The sequence below is a fragment of the Papilio machaon genome, chromosome 21 (genome assembly GCF_912999745.1).
Source record: "Papilio machaon chromosome 21, ilPapMach1.1, whole genome shotgun sequence".
Classification (NCBI taxonomy): domain Eukaryota; kingdom Metazoa; phylum Arthropoda; class Insecta; order Lepidoptera; family Papilionidae; genus Papilio; species Papilio machaon.
This window is the reverse complement of record NC_060006.1, coordinates 4,757,437-4,782,541: the sequence shown is the minus strand read 5'-3', so window position 1 is coordinate 4,782,541 and position 25,105 is coordinate 4,757,437. Positions and strand designations below refer to the sequence as shown.

At 31.9% G+C, this 25,105-nt stretch overlaps 1 protein-coding gene across 1 annotated transcript; it reads left to right on the top strand.

The window, feature by feature from the left end:
• The first annotated feature begins 742 nt into the window (after positions 1-742).
• On the top strand, positions 743-19,589 carry LOC106714614 (very-long-chain 3-oxoacyl-CoA reductase). The gene is made up of 7 exons (XM_045683096.1): positions 743-1,083; positions 10,373-10,419; positions 12,791-12,866; positions 13,136-13,301; positions 15,233-15,401; positions 16,084-16,397; positions 19,510-19,589. The coding sequence occupies exons 1-7, from the start codon at positions 927-929 to the stop codon at positions 19,538-19,540; spliced, it is 960 nt and encodes a 319-aa protein (XP_045539052.1). The 5' UTR covers positions 743-926; the 3' UTR covers positions 19,541-19,589.
• The last annotated feature ends 5,516 nt before the right edge of the window (positions 19,590-25,105 follow it).

Below are 25,105 nucleotides of genomic sequence, written 5' to 3'. Positions count from 1 at the left end.
CTAGTATAATATAAATTAGTAAGTAAGAAACAGGGCCGGCGTTAGGTTAGGGCGTGGTAAATCTATATATATAAAAGAAAGTCGTGTTAGTTACACTATTTATTTTATAACTCAAGAACGGCTGAATCGATTTGACTGAAAATTGGTGGGCAGGTAGCTTAGAACCAGGAAAAGGACATAGGATAATTGTTACCCCGTTTTCTATTTTTTATTCCGCGCGGACGGAGTCGCGGGTAAAAGCTAGTTATTTTATAAAGAAAAAAGACAAAGAAAATATGATATCCCCAACAGTTAAAAGGTAAAGCTGTAAATCCTACTACCAACATGATTCTTGGTCAACCCAAGCGTACAAAGTGAAAGTAGACTTGGCTGGAAAGCCGAGAGTAAAATTATCTTACGGGAATGAGGTTGTTATGAAGTATGTGATAAGGTGACAAAGTGCCTACTACCATAGGGGAATGCAGAAAGTTAAAAACGCAATTATTCTTGCTAACGACCGATTAAAAAGAAAACAATAACTCCCGGTTTTTTTTTAATTAATTCTAGGTTCCTAATGCATATTTTTTAAATAATTTATAATGCAGTACTATCATATTTTATTCGATATTTTATTGGCAACAAGTTCTAAATATAGCCACGTGGGTGCTCGCTTATCAATACTGTGCGAGCGAGACTTCCCATTATTGAATGAAATCGTCTCTTTCGTAACGGGAACAACGCACGGATCGGACGTCATCGCGTGAGATCGTACGCGTTCGGCGATCGTTCCTCAGTACATGCGTCAACTTTCTTCCGTACAGTTCGTTGTGCGCATGCGCGAACTATGTCAAACGTCTCTCCGTGATTTTCACTATTCTTCATAACCTCATCGCTCACCTCCATAAATATTTTCTCTCTTACGTTCATCTAATTAAATAACATTAAAAATGCCGAAGGAATATACATTATTAGAAATGTGCGGAATAGCTTTTATAGCATCGTTAATATTGTTCGTGCTTAATCGTATATTCCAATTAATTTATTTGTGTTATCTGGGCCCACCGATGAAGCAAGTGGATTTCCCATCAAAGGGACAATGGGCAGGTGAGTAATATATTTATATTTTAATTTAAATATAATCCTAACCAAGTAAGGGTTGAAAGTTATTTATCGTTTTCAAATTGTATTGATTTGGTGTCCATTTTATATTGATTACTACAATTTGTAGTTCGCATCTGTTATTCTGTCTTCATACATATTTATTTTTATTAATTTGGGAAAGTATTTGTATTTATATGTGTTGTATCTATTCTACTTCATTTTGGTTTTTTCATTTACGAATAAATAATGTGAAAAAATATCTAGGAACGCTGCTGTTGCGCCTTGCAGAAATTTCCAGTGCATTATTGATTTTTCAGACAGTTTGACCTTGACCTTACCGCTTTGGAAACGCCTGGACTAAACCTGTTGCTCTCTCCGTTTTCCAAAGAGAAATGAGAGGGATAATATGCTTTTGTACAGGTGTTTCGGCAGTGTAAATTCACGGAATTATGTTTGATAGGCATATCGTTTGTTTTAAATGTATACCAATAAATTTATTAGATTTATTGGTGGTAAACGCTATGAATTCTCGAGAATTATACTCTAATGCCGTTTGCCTTGTCTTAATAGAAGATCTCGATTTTCTAAACCAACTAAGCAACACCTGTTGCAAATGGCGGCTACAACCTACAATGCATGTTTCATATTTTCATAGTAAATGTTAATTTTGAAAAAATCTAACCAGTAGTTAGTTTCCAAAATAGTTTTGGAATTATGCAATGTTTTTTATCAAATAGATTCGACTTTGCTTGCGTTCATATTTTCTGATTATCTTGCGATTGATTTAAGAGCAAATGTTTTTGATGAAATAAATTTATGTATATTCTAGGGCAAACATTATAATCGTAATATATTGACAGCTTTCTGGTGACGTAGCAGAATCCCTTCCATCGTGTAGAATAGTAGGTACAGACATACCAACTAATTAGGATTCAAATCCATTGAATAACTATCCTGAGTATTGCGGCATCTCATCTTTGACATCTCTCGTATGGTTTCGCTCCATTCTATGGGATCCTCAAACATGTGAATTTAATAGTTCTAGAACAGGTTACAGATAAGATTGATAAGATACCTACGAGGTCTAATTTTTTATAGTTAATACCTTGTTAAATATATAAATATATTTTGAAAAAAAAAAAGATTATCAATTCACGTGAACCTGTTGTTGTGAAGGTGAAGTTGCTTTATGGAATGATAACCTAGATAAGATCAAGTGTCAAACGCAAAAATCAACCGAGTTATGTACTAACATTATTAACCAATATCAACACTTATTACATACTAGTTATCGCCCGCGACTCCGTCCGCGCGGATTTAAAAAAGACTTAATAAATAGCCTATGTGTTCTTCCAGACTATGATCTACATCTATGCGATCAAATTCATCAAGATCCGTTGAGCCGATCCGGAGATACCTTAAAAAAACATCCTTCCATCCAATTAAACTTTTGCATTTATAATATTAGTAAGATAGCACGCTCTACGATAATATACGTTTTTAATTAAAAAGCGTATTTTTCTATATCGACCTGTTTTTATTCAAGTTTAAATCATTGTATAATAATATTTAATTATTTATTAGAAGTAATTATTACAAATATATGCATTACCTTGTTCTAAGAAATCATTTATGAAATAAATAATTAAGTAAATATATTTTTGTTTTCGTAAAAAAACAAATGAAATGCAACATAGAAATAGAAATTAATAAAAGCTTTCTTTCCTACATTCTCATTATTTTTTACTTTTTTCTACGCTGTAATTCACTTGATTATTTTGTATTAAAAGACACATTTATATTTGCTGAATTGAAAAGCATATAAGTAAAATGAAATATCTAGGGGCTGTAGAGAGTTCCACTTTTGCAGATGTAAATCTTTAATTAGCGATTCTTTTGATATGATGAAGTTGAATAAAATGTAGCGCTTATAGAGTAAGGTTGCATTAATGCTGATTTAACAAAGAATATAGTTACATATGCAGTTAGTTCATCGTAAGTTATGTTGCCTATTCTATTAAGTTAGTTAGATGTCGCCATTGCTCTTTTTGTTGTTACTTGATACTTGACTTACGCAAAAAGTGCTTGATAACTTAGGTACAATCACTGCAAAATATAGAAATAACAAAGAACAGTTGTTTTCCTTTTTTGAAATGTAAATCTCGGTACACTTAATATATAATGTAGTAAAACTAGTTGTTCAGACGATATTCAAAAGCACTAAAACCTTACATTGTTTGGATCGTATAAAATATGAAACAATTAATTTCCTAGGTACTATAGGTAAAATACACAAATTCAAGTTAATCGATTGTATTGTTGCTTATAATGGGATTTTTTTTAATTTAAAAAACACAAAAAAAAGATTCTTAATAATTGTTTCGGGTCGCTTGTGTTGAATCCAATTAAGATCATAAATATAGTCACTGCCCAATTGTAAAATTGATTAGTTTAAAATTCAACGAGGCAATTCATTATAACAAACGTAAAATATTTTTTTTTTGCCTGTTTCCATTTAAATTATGTATGGAAATAATTATGAATGTTAAACTATTCAACGTTAGTGAATAAATTCTTTATAATGATGTCATTAACCAATTAAAAAAGTTAATGTAGTCGTAATTCTAAATTACGTACAAGAATTACCAGCTGGTCACATTCGTGACCAAAAAAGAAAGAATTTTATTTTGCTTTCCATAAAACCTTAAAACTAATACAAAAAGCATTTTATAAAAACAAATGTACTATATCAATGACTAACTTTTTAATTTGTGTTGTTTAAAAAGATTGCAACATATTTAATGCGTATTTTTTTTAATTAGCATATAGCATTTAATATAATAAAAACTGCGTTGTTTTGATTATTTTTTTATTTCTTCCTACATCGGGTTGTCACAAGGCTGCATTTACACTTTACGATATAAGTATTAAAGTTGTTTACCGGAAATGTGGAGTAGCAGTTCACCTCGTAATATGACGATGTTGTTTATATTAGCCTGGATAATGTCTATGTTGCTGTATACTAAACATACTGCCGCCTGTGCCTTAATCCGCGGGAAAAATAGTCTTACTGGAAAACATCCTGTATTTAATCCGATTACTTCAAAATGGCTAAACAGATTTGGATTAAATTTGGCACAGATATAGATTAATGTCTGTAATGGAGTCTTTTTCTGCGAAGAGAAAGTAGCGGGAAAAAGGTCGTATTAAAAAATTGTTCCTTGTGTACTAAATTAATTACTTTATTTGTCTTCATCTTTGAGTAATTTTTTTTTTTTATAATGTGGCATTTAAGGCATAAATACAGTAATCGAGTTGTGTAGGTATTTGTTGCGCACATTAATTACAAGTTCGTAAGATCTTTAATAACACGGAAGGTAAAAAAATGATAATTAATGTATTACGTTTTTACAAGGTTATTAAATTAATTCAATGTTTAAAGTCGAATGTTTTAAAGTATTTTTTGATATTGGTGTGTATTTGGTCAATATTGTATTGACTGTCACTAAAAGACCTTTAGTAATTAACACGTTTATTTTTCTAACAAGTGACCTCATTGCGAGCATCAAAAAATATTATATTTATTTGGGTAGCAAATAAACGCTTTGGCCAATAAATTCTACTGCATTTCTTTGCAGTTATTCGAATTGCATTTTATCTCGGAGTAGTCATATTATTAGGCATATTCCCCTCTGCAAAAAAAAGAACAATAAGTTCTAAACCTGCTCGCTTGTGTGCTTGTTTTGTACATGTATATACATTCTTGAGTAAGTTGTCAGAGACTAAGAGTAAGAGTAAAAAGTTGTTTCAATTTTACAAAAGTGTTTGTCATGTTTGAGGTAAACTTCGCAAAAAGGGGTAGAATGTATTTAGTACATCGATAGCTCTTTGCCTAGTCCGATTCTTTTTAGTCAAAGAGTTAGGTTAGTTAGGTAGTCTACATTGACTGACTGTAGACTGACTAACTCTTTGCCTGATTAGGCTTGTATGTTTTAGAAATTCGTAACACCGCTACTTTAACTCAATTGGTTTGGTCGTAACTTAGCTTAACTTTATCTAACCGATTAAATTAATAGTTAGTATGTTTTATCAATAATCAATAAATTTTATCTATGATTTATTCTCGGTTTCAAGGTTTTCTAATAATACAAAAACATTTTTAAAACATTGTTTCCTATAAGTGACAATCAATATTATTTTGATGTCAGTAATATTTGTCATCAGTAAAAAAAAATGTGACCTAATTTTTTTTTTCGGTCGTTGACATTAATATGTACACAATACCGGCTATAGTTACCTATGTAGAAAAAAAGCCTGTTTCAACATTTTTTAATGTTAATGGAAACAACACTTTTACCAAGACCTATTAACCGACATAGTTATCATTGTTAACACTAATATTTGTAATCATTATAATGATTCATTCATTTTGTAACAAATTGGGTGGTATCGATGTCAAAAACATCGGATGTATCGTATTTTTCATTAACATTCACAACAGTGGGCCTAGCACGAATATTCGTGAAAACCTTTTCGTAACGTCAAAGACACAGTCGACAAAGTTAGTATTAAAATTAGTACAGCGCCTCTACCCATTAACAAATCTCATACAAGTTATGACATATTTTGTCGATTATGTTACGAAGGCGTGCGTAAATATTCGTGCTAGGCCTTCAGATGATTGAATGGACGTTAAAATTATACCTTATTACAAAGTGTCATAGTATACTTTGCGTTGATAAGTTAGCCGTGTTGACCATTAACGGTACTTCATGACAACGTAACTTTCACCTTCACACAGCCAAGTTCAAGGAAAACTGGTCTACAGCCAAGTAAATACAAGGCCGTAATTCCTTGTACATTTCATACGGAAGTTAAACACGTGTAGAATTTACGGAAACTATTATTAATCGCTTTTCTTTAGTTTTATTAAATTTATTTTGATTCAATTCGAGTCAATTCGAAATGTTAACTAGTAAAAAAAAAACAAATTCCATATCTTACTAATGTTTATATGGATAGATGGATGGATGTTTGTTTGAAGGTATCTTCATAACGGCTCAACGGATCTTAATGAAATTTGACACGGTTGTCGAACATAGTCTGGAAGAAGACATAGGCTACTTATAACGTTTCTTTTTCTAACGCAGCGCAGACAGGGTCGCGGGCGACAGTTAGTTTGATACTATTAATAACAAATTCCCATCATAGTCGACATTATGTTAGTGGCCTTTTTTAACTAGCGATTGCCGCGTCTTCATCAGCAGGTAATCAGGGCGAGCGAAGATAGTCCTATACCATTCCACAAAGTTGACAGTTTTGCTTTACACTTTTCTAAGTAACAATTACTCTTTCATATTTGAACTTCGGCATATTAGTTTCAATTTATTTCCAAAATGTTAAACAATTCAAATGTTTTTTAATCTATACTTTACTTTAATTATACTAGCTGTCGCCCTCGACTCCGTCCGCGCGAAATTAAAGAAAAACATAATATTGCCTATGTGTTCTTCCAGACTATGATCTAAATCTATGCCAAATTTAATCGAGATCCGTTGAGCCGTTCTGGAGATAACTTCAAACATCGATCCATCCATCCATCCATCCAAATTAGCATTTATAATGTTAGTAAGATTTTTCAAATTGTGACAAAGTAGAAATCGTGAGACTTTCTGAAGCACCGCTTTTCCTAGTGAAAAAGTAGCCTAAACTCTTACCCACATAGGCTAAAAACAGCTTTTTTGGAGATTGAACAAAGGCGACATTACGGACAACAGACAGACAAAAATTAAAAAAACTGGATTTTATTTTTCACTTTTTATATTTGCACTTAAAATTTATGTCTCAGATTCTAGTCATATTATGAAACTCGACTTAGATCAAGTTACATCAACATTTGGAAATGGTCGTTGACCTCAGGAGGAGTCAATAAGTACAAATTTAGTAAATAATTTTATTTGCACTTTGTAAAAGGCATGTGCTAAAATATTTATTGCACTTGTCGATTGAATCAGAAAAATAAAATATTTGAATTGTCTATTTGTTTGATCGACTGCATACATAAGTATTGCGTAGTTAATACATATATGGGTACGGTTATATCCTGTTAAGATTTACGAAAAAGTATATATGACTTGAATATGTGTTATATGTTTAATAATAATAATAATTAAATATATAAGAAATATTTATGCAAAATACATTTACGTATACAAATTTGTATTAGTGTTTTATATAGAAATTTAAATTTTTTCGATGACGTTACGAATACTTTCTCGTAAATTTTCGTGCTAGGTTCCCAGTTCGTGGTAGGTTTCAAGGTTATTATGTTGTATTATGATATATTTTTTTTTTTCATAAAAAAATCATGACTTAATCGATGTAGGAAATAATGATTTAACTCATGTTAAGTTACCCATTATGAACTTGAAGTCAATTTTTGGTATGAAGTGCTACATGATATACAAAATTTTTACAGATATTTAGTAAAATTAAAATTTGCAATATAAATGTCCTGTCACGTTTGATAAAAAAATAAATTGATGGCTTTGTGAATTTTATGTATGGATTTAAATGTGATCACTGGGATCTAGTGACGCGCTTCGGTACTATTGGAAATGAATTAAAAATGATTGTTTTGCTTCGTTTGGGCCGATAACTACGTCCGCGTGAAATTCTAATATGAAACTTAATTAGTAGCCTACGTGTTCTTACAGTCTATGTTCTACATGACAAATTTTATTGAGATCTGATGAGCCGTTCTACATACATACAAATCCAAACATTCGCATTTATAATATTAGTAAGATGATATCCATAGTGCTTATAAAATAGTCGACGATTGTGAAAAAAACGATTCTCAAGAATGAAGGAAAATATTAGCAATTTTTTAGCCGACTTCAAAAAGAAGGAGGTTATCAATTCGACTGTATTTTTTTTAGTTATAGAAAAGTGTGAAATTTTACCTCAAGTTACATTACGTAGTGAAAGCATTGTTTTTTGACTTAGTTGGATAACCTACATATAAAGTATAGCATTGTTAAAATGTATGCTCATAAAAAACATTACTATTTCAAATGAAAAGTTTCCACGTGTGGTAAACTTACATACGAGTTTTCTCGTTGCAGTATTCTTGCAGTCGCACCAATCATCGTTCAGCTTCCAAACTCGTTAACAGTTGGCAACGAGGAAATGAAGCTCTAGTTTATCCCGAGGGGTTTGCCTTACTTTGACTTTTACCTTACTTGCACCCGGGTTATCGACGTGTTTCTAAACTCCCCTTTGAGTGTTCCCTGAACGATGTATCAAGCACGTGCTTCAGAAATTTACCTCTTGTTTGTAACGTTACTAATAATCCATAAATCGTAGTATGTGTTTTAAATCTAGTTGTATTCCGCGATTTCATTTAGGGATACTAACTCAAATATATAAATAGTTGGAATAACCTTATTTTAATAATTGGCGTCCAAAAATACATTTCCAAAGGTAGTTTCGATGTATTTTCACTTTGCTGCAAAATATGTGTAGAATATGTGTGTATATATGTTGTAGAATGAAATTATGGTCCTTTATATTTGTTCATTAAAACCATTTTAATGATGTGCCGACATTAAATCTTAAAAATGTATTTTAAAAAGCCGTATATTTCTCAAATGACGTAATAATATCCTGAAATAGACCATTCACGTGTCAGCTTAATGTGTCAACACCCTTAGAATTGTTCGCTTCGCATTTTCACGTGCCTCTCAGAGCCATTAAAACTCCAGTAAATTACTTGCTTTGATCTTAAGTAAATACTGCAAAGCGTCTCGACTATGTAAGGAATTTCATTAAATTTTGGATCTTCACTATATTTTGAATAATTTTACCTTTCATAATGTGCTATTTATTTTTCGTTGGAATTTCTTCAAAGGGATGGAGTAAAGTAAAGCCCGCTACACAACGTAGGTTTGTAGCCGAAACTGTATTAAATCTGTCGATTAAAGGTAGACAACGCATCTGCAATTGCGGATGTCTATGGGCAGCGGTCGCTTCGCTTTTTAGGCGTTTTCAGATGGCCGTTTGCTCGTTTGGCACCTAATGATACAAAAAATATTGTACATCGGACGTAAAGTAAAACGACATAACTCATACAAATTTTGACAATTTTTTTCGTTGTCGTTGCGAAGACTTTGTCGCAAATTTTCGTGCAATTCCCTCTGTACAATCCAACTGATAGTTCAAACGTTGTATACACATGTAGGATTTAACTGTACAGTTGGACTGTGCAATTAAAACTGTGTAGTTAAAACTTAAGGTGTGTAGCAAGCTTTAATAACTAAATACGAGTACCCATTAACAAATTCCACTGCGTATTGTAACTTCAATTATCTTACTTCATACTTATATTATAAATCCGAAAGTTTAGATGGATGGATATTTGTTTGAAGGTATCTCCGGACAGCTCAACGGATCTTGATGCAATGTGGCACAGATATAGAACATAGTCTGGAAGAACACATAGGTTACTTATTACGTTTTTTTTTTTTTTAATGCAGCGCGGACGGAAACGCGAGCCATACTTAGTATAATTATAATTCAATATGACCTCTGTAAGTGCATAAAGAAACAATGTTTATAAAAATATAATACCTACGTGATTAATTACGCTGCAGAGGAAAAAATACAAATAAGGTAATATTTAATTACTTTTGACGCACAATCTACACGTTAGTGATCTTTGACCACAAATACCTTGTTATTAACGATATCAGCAGTAATATGAAGCATTACAAAATATATTTACTCGATAAAGTAATAAAGCAGCGTAATTAAAAAAAAATAAGTATACAGTACTAATTAATTTAATAAAATTGAAAAAAAGACAATAACAGAGTAGAAGTTTCACCGTCGAAATATTTTTAAGGTACAAAAAATCTCAACAGCTAATTAGAGCTTCATCAGAATCTGTCAATGTGTTAGGGACGCACAGAACACCATCTACTCTATAGAATTAGAACCCAAGTGGTAGCGGATAATACGTTTTTCAATAATATAAATAAAGATTGCCAGAGGCAAAAATTTTGGTCCTCTTTCCCTTCCCATCTTCCAAAGAAAGGAGGAGGAGAAGCTAAGGAAGTGGAAATAGTCTCTTTATGTTCGTCTCCTCCTCTGTCGATTGCAAAATTTAAAATTATGTATTTATTATATTCCACAAGTTAATAAGTATGATTTAAAGATTATATATTTAGATAAAGATTTACATATGTATTTAAAGTATGAGTTTTTATATTAACTAGATCATTTGTTTCAGTGGTTACCGGATGTACTGATGGTATTGGAAAGCAATACGCTCATGAGGTATGTAATTAATTTCTTATATTTTAACAATAAAGTATAACAGTGTTAACATGGTGTTTATTATGTGAAGGGTCTAATTACATTTGACAAGGAGAATTTTAAAGATGAATGTAGAAGGGGTACACTGGTAGGTGTACGGCTAGCAAGTGATCCCTGGATTGCGTGAAAGGTGACATTAAGAAGAGGGTTATGACTATAATTACGAACTCACGTGATATATAATAGAAATAATCTCATTAATATTATAAAACTGAATGTTCGTATGGATGGATGCATGGATGTTTGTTAGAAGGTATCTTATCGAGTATGAGATAGATTTTATGCTTTATTTTTAATTCTGCTCAGTCGTAGTATCTGGAAAAAGCTAGTATTATAATTAATCTTTGGTTTATGTTGCCAGTGCATAAAGACATGTTTTTTTTATAATAATTACGTTAATGTAATATGGAAATTAATGATATTCTTTAAACGTCAGCAAGTTTTTTTTAATATTTTTTACATAATGTTTAATTAGAATTTCGTATGTAAGCTTATTTCCTACCTTTATAGGTTATTATATATTCAAGGATGTTTATTCAATAATTATGCGTGGCTTTTCAATGTACATATTCACATACTATTTGTATAATGGGTGCTTGAATTGCAGATATAAATCTAATATAACGAAATACTCAATTTCGGTCCAAATTCATACAAAAAAATAAAAATATTTTACTAAAAAAATAGTACTCATAAAATCACGTAAAAATACTAACTAAAGCAATTTTCAACATCCCCCATTATCCAAAATATCTTGTAAAAATATTGGAATACATCCTAAAATTCTTTTTTCTTTTTTAATAAAAAAATGTTATTTACCTTTACACCAATCGTATATGACTAGACTCATCAACTTGTACACTCGAAAAAATATAAAACGGCACCGTCCAAGAAATTATATTTGCACTTCATCTGAAAAGTAATTATAGAATAGCTGAGCGAAAGTCCTTTGAGATTTTCCTTTGAGAGCGGGAATATCATCAAGGGACCTTTTAACTGACACAGGTTTCATAAATATTCAAAGCGTTTGAGATACGTGCCCACCGCAACTTACTTATTAAATATAATATTTAGAGGAGGATGTTTTTAGTAGAGTTGAAAAAGGTATGTTAGTTGGACATGTTGAAAGGGTGAATGAAAGGAGATTAACAAAGGAAATTTATGGCGCGAAAGTGAGCCTCAGGGTCTGTCGAGGCTGTCCCAGACAGACTTATACCGTCCAGAGCGATGAAATACTCATGAAGGGTGGTATTAAGAGCACCCGTTTTTTTTTTTTTTTTTGTGACTGAGTAGTCACTGTTTGCCTTGAGGAGGCATTTACAGTTTCACCGGGCTTGAGGTGGCCGGGCGCAGATGGCGCTTAGCCTAAACCTCGTTTAAGAGTAGGCTCGAGGGCTCCCTTAGGAGCCTCGGCTCGGGCTGTTACTTCGTAATTACTACCGGATTGGTAAGAGAACCCGGAATCAACGTGCATGTATGTTGTTTCAAAAGATGTTGTAAAAAGAAACGCGAGAGTTGTGTCATTACCGCGCCAAATAGAGATCTGTGACTGATCTGAGACTTCCTCCGCATTGAGTACTGTCATTTAGCATTACTAAAATCAGTAATTTACAGGAAAATAGGTTTAACTTTAATATAATTCGTATTATCCTATGTTGTCTTTGCATTAATAAATAAAATACTATTTGCTTATAAATGCTGTATAAATATTATTAAACCAATACACCTTTGCTCCTTGTTAAATATGCTGTAACAAATATTGATCGACCTATAATGTAAACAGCGGTATGTACCGTCTCAGCAAATATGAATACAATTTGTATTTAGATTTGTTTGTTCGTTTAATGGAAGCATGATGTGGCGATTTTTGAAATGCCGCTTACACATTACGAGAGCATTTACCATTTTGCTTTAATATTCATATATAAAGTGTTTTTAATACCTAGTAGTTACTCCAGCACACAGAGACGTTTTATACTTAATTTACACTAATGGACACCCTTAGTTATCGTAGTAATAACCTTAGACATACATATAAATACTTAAAAATGTATGATTACTAAGAATTCATCCATCGTTCCCTTCCATTCAAATATTGTTAGCATGATAGTCCCTACTTTGTTGTGTTTCTTATTGATTTCGTAATCTTAGAGTAGCAGCTGTAAAATAAGGTGATGAATGATAACTTTATTAAAGTTATACGTGAGTTTTCACTGACAAAACACATGTAAAAACATGTTTTTTGTTAATCAGAATTATACTAATGATATTAGGTGTCCATACATGCGTTTGAGCAGTGGAAACTCATGGTGAAAGCACGTGTTTGTTTTAGCTGGCAAGCCGCGGCTGCGACATCGTGCTGATCAGCCGTTCCATGGAAAAACTAGAGATGACTGCCGACGAACTGGGTAAATATGTACTAATTATTTTGATCTTTTAGACTTTTAATTTTTTAATAACTCAACACGATCAGTGCCAACAACTTGTTAGTTTATTTTAAAACGAATATTCGTACCGTGTATGTATCGTGGTGGAAGACTGAAATTGTGTACCATTATTGACCGTAACCCCGAAACCTAAGGGTTTAAGATGTCCTGAACTTTTTTTTTATACTGGAATATGTGAAGATTTTCTTAATTTTGTTGGTATATTTGAATGTATTTTTTACTCCTCGCAGCTAAATACGGCGTAACAACAAAGATCATACAAGCTGATTTCACCGAGGGCGACGAAATCTATAACAAAATTGAAAAAGAGCTTGCGGATCTCGAGATTGGTACTCTGGTTAACAATGTGGGCGTGTCCTACACTTACCCGGAATTTTTCCTCGAAATACCCGATCGGTGAGCAAATAACTCATTCAAATTTACGTCTTTAGCACAACGCGAAAGCGAATACAAATAAAAGCGAACAACATTTTGATATATTTTTAAAGGACATGGTACCGAAGGAGTAAGTGGTCATCTGATATCGCTAGTGAAGTGGCCGTTACCCATATATATCCAATAAGTAAGAAGGTTGCAGATGCATCGCGTACACATCCCTTTGCTATCGTTTAGAATTCACCATTTGGAAGTAGGACTGAAAAGCGAAGATACCAGCTAAGCTTACAACGCGAACTGGAAACTACCGTGGAGAAAACTCTGAGATCAATTTTCCCTTCGTTTTCATCTCGTGTATCGCTTTGGATCGGATTCGCTTTCGCGGCTATCTGCGGGCTTTAGCAACAAAAATCAGACGTCTCCTTTCATTTATGAAGGTGGCTTCACTTTTTCTATTTCACTTTACTATTCCAATAAATCAGTTATTACTATATATCGCTTGATGGCAAGGGATGAAACTTTCAAATACTAATAGTTGTTGTATTCTGTCTGCAATCATTATTTTAATTTTATATATTTCTTCGTACTTCAATGTTTCTTGTATATCCCCAATTCTTCACACATTAATCTTTTTCTTAAATTTAAAAAAAAATACACCGTCGATAGAACAAATGGAAGCGGTGCTGTAGGAAATAGCACTCAAATAGCGTTGTAATAACAGTTCGTTAATACTCGACACTATCCTCTTGCACCTGAAAGTTACGCTGACGTAGAAAATTTTAGAGAAAATATTTTCAAAGCCAGGTGGAGTATTTCCACCTTATAAGTGTTGGTGAATTGAAATATTATTCGCGCTATCGTCGCCTTATTGAGCGAGCGTTATTTGTGGCGCTTCCCTTCCGATATTACCAGCGCCTTACCTGCAATCTATACTCTTTACTTTATCTTTAAACGTCAAATAACAAATAATTTTCAAATAGGTGTATTGCATTTTACATGTAGGAGCGAAATTTTCTCTTTAAATTGTATTCAGTGAGAATTATTATAGAAATATGCATTTAAAAGAATGTACCTAAGTATTTTAAATATTACGTTTCTTTACTCATTTGTTCGGGCTCGTGTGTTTCCTTGCACTTCAACATAATACTAGACAGTTACTGTTTTAATTTAACGGTTAGTTAAATATTGGTTCTGGGCGATATTTTACATCACCATCTTTTTTACCATGTCTGGGGGGAGGTGTTGACAGGTTCATATAATTCTGTAATTCGCAGATATGTGGAACCCTTTCTGCTCTAGGGGGTCTGCGCCCAACCGCGCCCAGCCGTACGACGGCCATTGTAGTATAGTATTGTATTATCGGTGATAATAAATACTTAGTTGAGTTCCGAAAGACACGAGTCACCTTAAGCTACGAATACAATTTTATAAAGCAAAAAAAATACAAATATATTTTTGTATGCTAACAGTATAATCTCACAGTAAAACATTAGTAATAAAAGCAGGGATCCAACGATATAGGGTCATTACTTGGGTTACATTACAAATGCTAGGTATAGTTGATTATATTAATTAAAATAGCTATCATCTCGGCATTACGAGACTACTGGGAGACGGATAGACTCTAATTAAGATAGGACTTACTTACCGTACTTACTGTTTGAACAGTACTTTAGGGTCATAGTTCTTTAGCCGTGACATTTGCTTATCAACGTCTAATTAAATACGGTTGAACACTTGAAGTTCTTTTGTTTGAAATCAGTCAAGTATTAATACATGGATTTTTTTTTTATTTTAAAATACATTACAAAGAATGTCGTACAACCCAACTATAGAGATCTTTTAAAAGTAGACGGTTCTAAATAATCAAACAATTAATTCTCGATGTTTCATACAATTCATGACACTAAGATTTGGTTTTCAATCATCATAATTATTTTTATATCCACCAGGAATAAAACAGTGGATAACATACTGAAGACCAACTGCCTGCCGGTGACACGTATGACCAGTATCGTAATGCCGGGGATGAAGAAGCGAGGAAAGGGTGTGATCGTTAACATCGGTTCCGCATCATCCATGATACCGAGTCCCCTGCTCACAGTTTACGCTGCTTCTAAGGTAAGAAACAAACATAACCAGACGGGGTATAGATGTCAAAAGTTGCTAAAAACATCACATAATTAATGGACTACTCGTAAGCTAAGATAGGTTTCAGCCGAAGGTACTCTGCATCATATTCCTGTAACCTTTATAACATGCTTTTCACAAATATCTCATCACAATGACCAAGATCATGAAAATAGTTTATCTGTTGTGAGTGACGACTGAAAATTGGTCTTCGAAGTGTTGATATTAAGATTCTTTGATGCTTTTGGTTTAAGTGGCCACAGTATAAAAATTCAGATGGTAGAACTCTTTAGACCACTAGCTTTATTAACTTAATAGCCAAACTAGATTACAGTAATATTTGAACTGGCCCTGTTTATGTATTTTCATTGATATATTGAATCGTGTGATGAAGAAAATACCTGTTTTATGCTTCAAAGTATAAAACTACCATTTCTTTGTCTATTTGATTACATGACTGGAATGGCTAATGATGACCAAATTCATTTGAGGTAAGAATTATAGGATGGTCTCTTGTTGTAAATGCTTTCTGTGATGCATTTCTTTCATCTTCAATGTCTTCTCTTTTAGTTTCATGTTTATCGTTGTTTACAGCCCTTAAAGGATGCGAAGGGCCTCTGTGTTCTCCAACGTAAGTAGTAACAAATAGTAAAATTATGTTATTCCCTTGCAGGCTTACGTTGACAAGTTCACCGAGGGTATAAATATGGAGTATAGCAAACATGGTATCATTGTTCAATGCGTGTTGCCCGGTTTCGTCTGCTCGAATATGTCCGGCATTCGTCGTAGCTCTTTCTTTGCACCAACCGCTAAACAATTTGTCCGTTCCGCAATCAGACTGGTGGGGACGACAAGCAGAACCACTGGATATTTACCACACGCTTTGTTCGTGAAGACACTAAACGCCATTTACTCGCTCACGGGTCCCTTCGCGATCTGGCTCGTTACTCGATCTATGGAAAACAGTCGAAGAAAAGCGTTGAAGAAGTATAAACAAAAATAATTCTATTCACTAACCGTATACAGTGTTATTAGCAAAATATGATCTCTATCTGACCTTGTCTGCATTTATTCATGTGAAAAACTTAAAACGATTACATGTATGTACATCGACATTATCAAATACTATCACTGAATACTTCATTCATACACACTTTTAGAGCTCAAGTAAAAACATTTTTATATTTATATCTTTAAAATGGAATCTAATCTTACTTTTATGTCTAAAGTTCATTGAAATGGCACTTCTAAACAATTTTTTTGTGTAGGAGCTGTCTAATAGACAAAGTTGATGAGAGATCATTTTTGTGGCACTAATAAATGTGTATTAAATATGTATACAATTTTTTACATATACCTCTACATAATACTTGTATATACATTTGAACGGCCGGAAATATTTTGCATACTGTAATAATACGTCAACTGGACGTCCTTTAATTTCTGTTGTTATTATTTCGTTCTACAGAATTTCCGCATTTTATTTCCGGTTTTAATTTGATTCCTTTAAACATTTTTATTATATATATAGAATTAAAAAAAAAAAAGTAATAAGTAATGTGTTCTTCCAGAATATATTCTACGTCTGTGCCAAATTTCATCAACATCCGTTAAGCCGTTCCGGTGATACTTTCAAATATCTATCCATCCATCCATCTAAATATACACATTTATAATATTAGTAAGATTACATTCAAAATTTTAATTCAAAGCCATTTTTTATTAACACTATCGTAAATCTCACGCGAAACGTTCAAAGTTTACAATTCAAACCTTCAAGTCAATATTACATGACTACATTATGTATGTCATGGTTTATAATGATTATTATAATTTAAATACTACTATAAGAAATTTGTACTATTATGTTTTACAAATATTTATAATCAAATAAGCTGGTAAATTGTACCATCCGTGGACCGGTGAATTGATGAAAAAAAAAAATGTTTAAGGGATTTAAATTATATGAATATTTTTCCTTTTCCCGCAACGCTTTAGTAACTGTTATAAATGTTTAGACGCGTGCTTGGACTATCTCTATTGCATGACCTATTTCACTTTTTAATACCAAAGATAAAATATATTTTGTGTGTTAAAAGTGTAAGAAATATGTAGTAAATATGTTACAATTACAGGCTGTGCTTTTTTCCTACTATTTTTAAGTTTTTTCTACTTGGAAGACTATGAGGGTTCTTAAACTTAGGTTTAGATTTATCAGGAATTTGTTATAAAACAAGCCAAACTTATTGCTATAAAAGATTTATATTAAGTAAATGGAGTTATTTTTCTTTTTTACTGCAGATTTTGAGTAATTAATTTTTAAAAATAGGAAATAACTAAGGCCATAAAATATTTTATTTCAACGGTGGTCTAATTAAATTTAATCTTGCCTAATTTTTAGGTTTACTTATTTTGCCATATAGGTTTACATAAGCATATTTATGAATATTTTTCTACGTAATTAACATATTCCAGCAGTTTTTAACTCATTTATTTAGACAAATAGTTGTGTGTTTCAATCTAAATGTTTAATAAATATTCCTGAATATTACTATTTCTAATACTAAAAAAATACCGTATACCTTTAAGGTGATGTCTGATATATTTCAATGTTGTCAAGTTTTCCATTTTAACCGTATTATATCCTTAAGTTTTCATTAGCTAAACAAACAGGAAAACATATTGTCAATACTGTTTAATGAAGTAGAATGAGTAGGACGAAAACATGTTTCTGTACAAATTTTTGCAGTGGAAACGGTAACTTTTCCTTTACGACGTCATTTCGTTTATGTAGATAACGTGGATATGGTTAATGAATAATTATGTAGATATTAAATATGCGCTGTCTTCATAAGAAATGTTTGGCATTGGAATTTGTGATTTAACACCTTGTACTTTGGTTGGTTTTAGAATAAGCTCAACGACTGGTTAATTGATAAGTATATGTCGACAGTGCATAATAATTAGTTTGGGAATTGTTGTAGAATAACAATGTAGAAATAAAATGCTTTGGCAAATATGTGTTTTATTCACTTACATTTTTTTAATAGTAAATATGCATTATTTTTTACTACATTATGAAAAAGGGTAATTTTACTTTAAAATATAAACTTTATGGGTTATATTTACTAAGAACTATATAAAAAGAAAACTACAATATATTGTTAGTTCATTAACTATGGAGCTTGTATTTTACTATTGGGTTCATATTAAGAAAGTTGCGTCGTATAGTAAGCTGTACAATAACTGCACAATCGTATGTGTTTTCAAATGATTCCAGTTCCAATCATATTTGTACACACATGGTGATGGTTTAGTAAGTATGTGTATATAATATATACTGTATAAATAGTTACCTTATATGTACATATTTATTATGTAGTTTTAGGAATCAGAAATAGGAAGTTCGCCCATCGACATCACTTTTTTGACGGTGACTGGGGGGGCGCTAGTGGGCTGTTATAATTTTATTTGACTTATGACCGTCGAGTCACATATCCTTAACTGTTTATACCTTAGAATTCTGCCGCGACACTTGTATTAATATAGTCCGACAAGGATCTTATGGCAATTTGACATTAATAGGAGGCGCCTACAAGTTTTAAGGAGTTACCAGTGAGCAAAAATTTTCTAATATCTACCGAAATTCCTCCCTGTTGCAACTCCAAGCAATTGGTTGGCAACTTATGATCTGAGTTTGGGTAGTAATTTCTTACTACTTAAATTGATAGATCGAGACACATTAGAAAATTAACTTGCACATCTTAACATCATTCAAAAAAATAAAATGGCAAAATTAACCCGTGCAGCTGCCGCTCCTTGACTGTTTAATATACGACGCTGTAAAAATGACATTGTCAGTTCACATATCTTCCGACTGCCACAAAATCCTCGTCGAACTATTCGTGTCATTTTTTTCTCTTTTACTAAACTCAGACAATCAATACAAGTGTGACGGCAATGGAATTCCACGAGAAAGCCGCAGCAATTACTTGAAGATGTGAAAAAGTTGTAACGCCATTAAAAAAAAACACTATTTATTTTCTTTAGCTTGGTTTTTTAAATCGCCTTTTAAAACTTTTTAAATGTTTTCTTGCAGGAAAGGAAAATTGGAAGTTTCAAATGCTTGACGTGTGAAATTTTGAAACGGTCCACTAGCTTTAAACAAATAAGGAAAAAATAAGTTGTTTTTGTTATTAATAATTTTATATTATTTAATATTATTTGTTTTATTTATATTTATTTATAAAAAAAAACAAATATGGAAAAAATAAGTTGTTTTTGTTATTAATAATTTTATATTTTTTAATATTATTTGTTTTATTTTGATTTATTTATAAAAAAAAAACTCAATAAGCCTATATGTCCTTCCAGACGATGTTCAACATTTGTGCCAAATTTCATCGAGATCCGTAGAGCCGTTCCGGAAATACCTTCAAACATTCTTCCATCCATCCATTTAAATATTCGCATTTATAATATTAGTAAGGTTTGTTTCAAAATACTTCAAACAATGCTATTAAACCTTACCATCACAAAATTCAAAAAATTCATGAAGTTATAAAAATTCGTATCCCTAAAAACCTTACATGAACTGAATAAAATAGAACATTTTTTTAAAACATTCTATTCCTTATTGCTAATAAACTCATACATTCCCTGTTCACAATATATTCGGGTACTCAATTTGCATATTTGTTTTTTCCCTTGTAACTTAATTAAGTGCATTACCAATTCAGCGCAGGAGATTTGCCGCGCGTTTTTTTTTTTTTTTTAATTCAGTTATTTTGTCATGGTAATTTCATTTGTACCGACCAGGTGTAAACTACGAGATACTGTTTTTTTTTTTTTCAATGACAGTAATGGCTGCGAATGGTAAAATCTAAAAATCTACAATTTCTCTACATAGACATTTTACAATAGCCAACATTAAAAAAAAAATCAATGTTGGATTTCACAAATTCTTATTAATTAAAAAAAAATAACTTAAAAATATTTCTTCCATTTCATAAATCATAATTAGCATTTGTGCTGATGAAGAAACAAAACTATTGATTCATTTTATTCAGAATCAGTAAGCGTTGATACAGGAGAGTCGCGATGGTCCTGAAGCATGCTTAACAAAAATGGCTTATCTCTGCCTACCCCTATAAGAGTGTACATTTTATTGTTAACATATTTATTTTATGCAGCTTTGGGAGAGCCGTATATATTTGTGCCTTTTGCCGTGGAGACCTTGGGACCTTGGGAGATTTCCGTACGCCTTATAGACGTCTCAGGGGATCCAAGGGCTGGCGCGCATTTCGGACAAAGCTTGAGCCTGGCCATTCAACGGGGAAATGCCGCCAGTCTCTTGGGCACCTTACCCTGCGAGCGCAGCGACTTGGGGTCGATTTTTTACATAATCTAGTTTTATTTTTAGTTTGGTATAAGTATATAGTTTAGTTTAGTAGTTTTAACATATTATTCATAGTTTTTACATTATAATGTTATGCAAACTGAAAAAAAAAACATATTTAGAATGTTATTTAAAAACTTTATAATAATTTTCTCTTTTTTAATAAACAGCCAGCGTTTGTAATAAAAAAAATAAAAAGTTGTGTTTAGTCTATGATTGACTTTTGTCTATCATTTTACCAATGACAATTCACAAATGACATGAAAACATGAAGAAAATTAAAAATAAAGTCTAATATATTAAATAAACAGATACAATAATCAAAATGAAAAATTTATCATAATCATGAGTAAAATTTTTAAACAGAAGACTTCAAAGAAAAACGTTCACAATTCACAGGAAGTTTGTGTAAATCTAAACCAGGTGTTGGTCGTGCTTGCAACGGTAGTAATTTTACTAATTTTATGGCTACTAGTTTGTCATGTAGTGGAGGGAAGATAATCTTTATCGAAGAAAGAAGTAAACTATCCCATAACTGCTGTCCCGGACTTGCTGTGATTACCATGATTTAAAATACCTTGAATTTTGATGGATTATAAATTGTCAACACAAAGTTGTAACCAAGGTTAGTCACGTATATTGAATGAAGGAACGTTAAAATATATACTCATAAATACATTGTAATATAATAAAATGAGAATCAGAAATATAAATTTTATTTGACTCGTGAGTTATTTTTTAAAATGATGTACATTTAAATATATTCAGTCGCTATATTTTCTTTACTTTTAACCTAGTTCTAAACTCATTAGTATCTATTGTTTTAAATTTCGTAGACAAATAAACGCTTGGCTCATATACTAGTTTCACAACTTCTGTTCTGGATACAAATATGTTATAAAACTATATCTACTTTGGCAATACATTTTTAAAGGATATAAAACTGCTGCAGCCAGACTAAACATAAATCAGTTTAATTCTAAACATACGTATTCGAGCAAATTGTGGGGGACCGCATATTTTGAGAATACCACAGACCCAAATGAAAACGTAATTGCAATCCTTGTTTTAGCGCTTCGCCTACATTTAAAATGCGGAACGCTTGTTAATATCAGAAGGGGACTGTTTTACACATCCCTTTAAAGCTTGTGAAAATTGTCAGCCGTAATATTGACACATACAAACGAGGATTTTTATTTCCTAATCAAATTTAATTTAACCCACAATACAAGTAGCTCAAAAACTTGTTAAAACAATATACATATTTGCTTAATTATTAATTATGACAGCTTGTTATTCGATATTCGACACTAATTAGGAAGCTAACATAATGCTCCTGTGTTTAACAAAACAAAAGAATAATACAGAATCGTCTATTTACCCGACTGACTCAGAAGGGATTTTTTTTCACGTGTATATAAGTATGTTTGTATCTAGGTTCCATTGTGATCAACTGAAGCCGGAACGACTGAACATGATCTTGACGAGCGAGGCGTCGTGGTTTCGTATTTTTCGCCGGAGTGACGTCGAGTTTCTAGATTTTATGTCTAGGTATTATTATTATAAAATAATAAATTGGTGACTGACATATCAACGCACAACCCATACTACTCGGCGTGGAGACTTGAAATTTTGCACATAGATTTTTGTTATTACGTGAGCGTGCACTAAGGAAGGATTTAACGAAATTCATCGTTGAAAAGTCTAAAATAGGGGGTAACTTTGTATGAATCAACGTTATTCTTTCAGCAGTATTACTTGAAAAAATAACAACGTCTTTAAACTCTAAAAAAGGGAATGAAATCCAAAGTAACGGATTATGGAATTTCACACGGACAAAGTCGAAGGAAACAATTAGTGGTAAATAAACAACTAGTTTTATTTTTTCAAGTTGAATCCACGTCACCTAATCGACAGTACGTTTCATTTGTCTTATACATATATTAATTTGTAAATACCAAAGTTGCGGCATAATATAGGTATATGTTTTGTCTATATATTTTGCCGCTATAAATTGTTTGTAATTTTAACTTTATAGGCGTAAAACGTGTTATAAACTCGATTATGACTGCAACATCACGTTCCCCTGACTTTTAGTGGAAATTTTAATTAATCTTCCGATCGGTTTTTAATTTTCGATGCAATACGAACGTGTACTTGAGCGAAATTGAATTTTCATCCCCATTTTAATGGGCGTGCCTTGTAACTGATTTTGTAATATTTAATATTGAAGTTATATTCACTATTTTTACACAGAAATTAATAGCATACTAATTCAGAGGCAGTAAATAGTAACTTAAGTCTATCCTAAGGGTATTCTTTAGTGACTCGTAATCATGACTGATACTTTTAGCCGTGAATTTATACGATTGTTGAATGTCTCGCCGTTATAGCTTACATTTTTATTTTTTATTTTTGATAAATAAAAAATATCTTGTCTTTATGTTTAACTCCTAATAGTTTTGATGTTAAAAATTTTAACATTGTCCCACTTTATTTAATCATTTGGAGTGAAAACTTGATGAAAATTGTTTACTCTATTTATTGCGCACTTCGTCTTCATTCAAAGGCGTTGTAACAGCTCCGTCTGGGATGCAATTTAGCTTAAATGCTCTTTTGCTCAGTCCAATATGTTACAGTATATAGTTATATTTTAAACTAATGCCCGCTGCTTCATCAGCGAAAAACTAAAAGAACTAGCCTAAGTTACTCCCACATACATAAGCTACCTTACAGTAAAAGTCCCGTCAAAATCGGCGAAGCCGTTTCGGTGATTACCCGGATTTGCAGACAGTCAAATATTTAAAATTATAAATTTTCTCGAAGTAATATCTTGATTTTTTCAAGTTTTATTAATTTTCAAATATATCTGGCTAACGTCCACATTCTTTAATTGTTACTAAGAGTTTTTGTAAGAGAAATATACACCAATAGACTGCCTTAGTAACATATAAACAATTAAGAGTGGCTGGCAATTCATTTTAAATATTAAGTTGTCTTATAAATGTTGCTTAAAGTAAGCATAGCTTTAGTTCATATAATGTTCCCATTAAGAGGTTCGAAGCTAACGCTATGGGTAACCAGGCCTCAAGATTTAGTCAACCACGCTAGTCCGGTGCGGGTCGGCTTATTTCACACATATCTTTGAATCTATACTTATGTTATAAAGAGGGAAGATTTTATTGTTTGTCAGCATTGAATAGGCTTTGAAATTACTGAACCGATTAGAAAAATTCACTAACTGTTGGGAAGCTTAACTATCTCCAAGTGATATAGGCTATATTTATTTTATTCCTAACGGAAAAATTCACAAGCAAATACTAGTTTATGTTGTAAATTAATGTTGTATAAATAAATACACATTGGTATATTTTGCGGGGATTGAACTCTGAGTAGATTATGTCCTGATCCGGTAAAATCTTTAGCAACTGCGTCCTCATAATACATATTTTCTATCCTTAATATACTCATAATCAAATATTTTTTTTACAAACAGCTAAGTAAATTTTTACAAATATATTTGTTGGATTATAAATTTTCGTCAGAATGGTAGGTGGAAACAATTGAAGTCACTAAAGTGTGCAAAGTAAAACAATTGGTGTATAAAATGTATATTTAATGTAGCAACAATAGCAATAATACGACCCACAGCTGGCCGGTTCACGCTTTGCATTGTAATATATGTAAATTGAGAATCGAACACGGGCAAATTGAAATGGTCGCTGGGAGACTTCGATAACATGGATATCAATTAACGCATAAGTTTATATAAAGATAATACGAGAATTGCAACCTTAAATAATTTTTATTATCGTATTCCTCAAGACATTGATAAACTGATGTATTTTATCAAAATCAAAGAGTTTTACATTTCATTTTAGTTTTAGAGTTGGCATTGCAAGCATTTTCCTTTAAAAAAACATTGTGTTGTCAGAAAATTGGACATATCTTACTAATATTATAAATTCGAATGTTTAAATTACATTCAAATTTTTTTTTATTTAACAATATTTTAGTTTGTGTATACAATAAAAATATTTTATTTTGCCTTTCAATTTTTGTCAAAGGTATTTATATGGCTTGCGAAGAGACTCGTTTAAAATCCCCGTATTATATGAGACCGAAGATATATTGCTTTTGTAATATATAGTTTCAAACTAATGATTGAATTAATGAAGCCCTTGGTAAGTCAAACTTCACTTAATGAAGCATTTATCATACACTCATGACTATCTTTTTACACTTTAAAAACCTCGGTCATAATAATATCTATATTTCGTTACAATCAAAGGCAAAT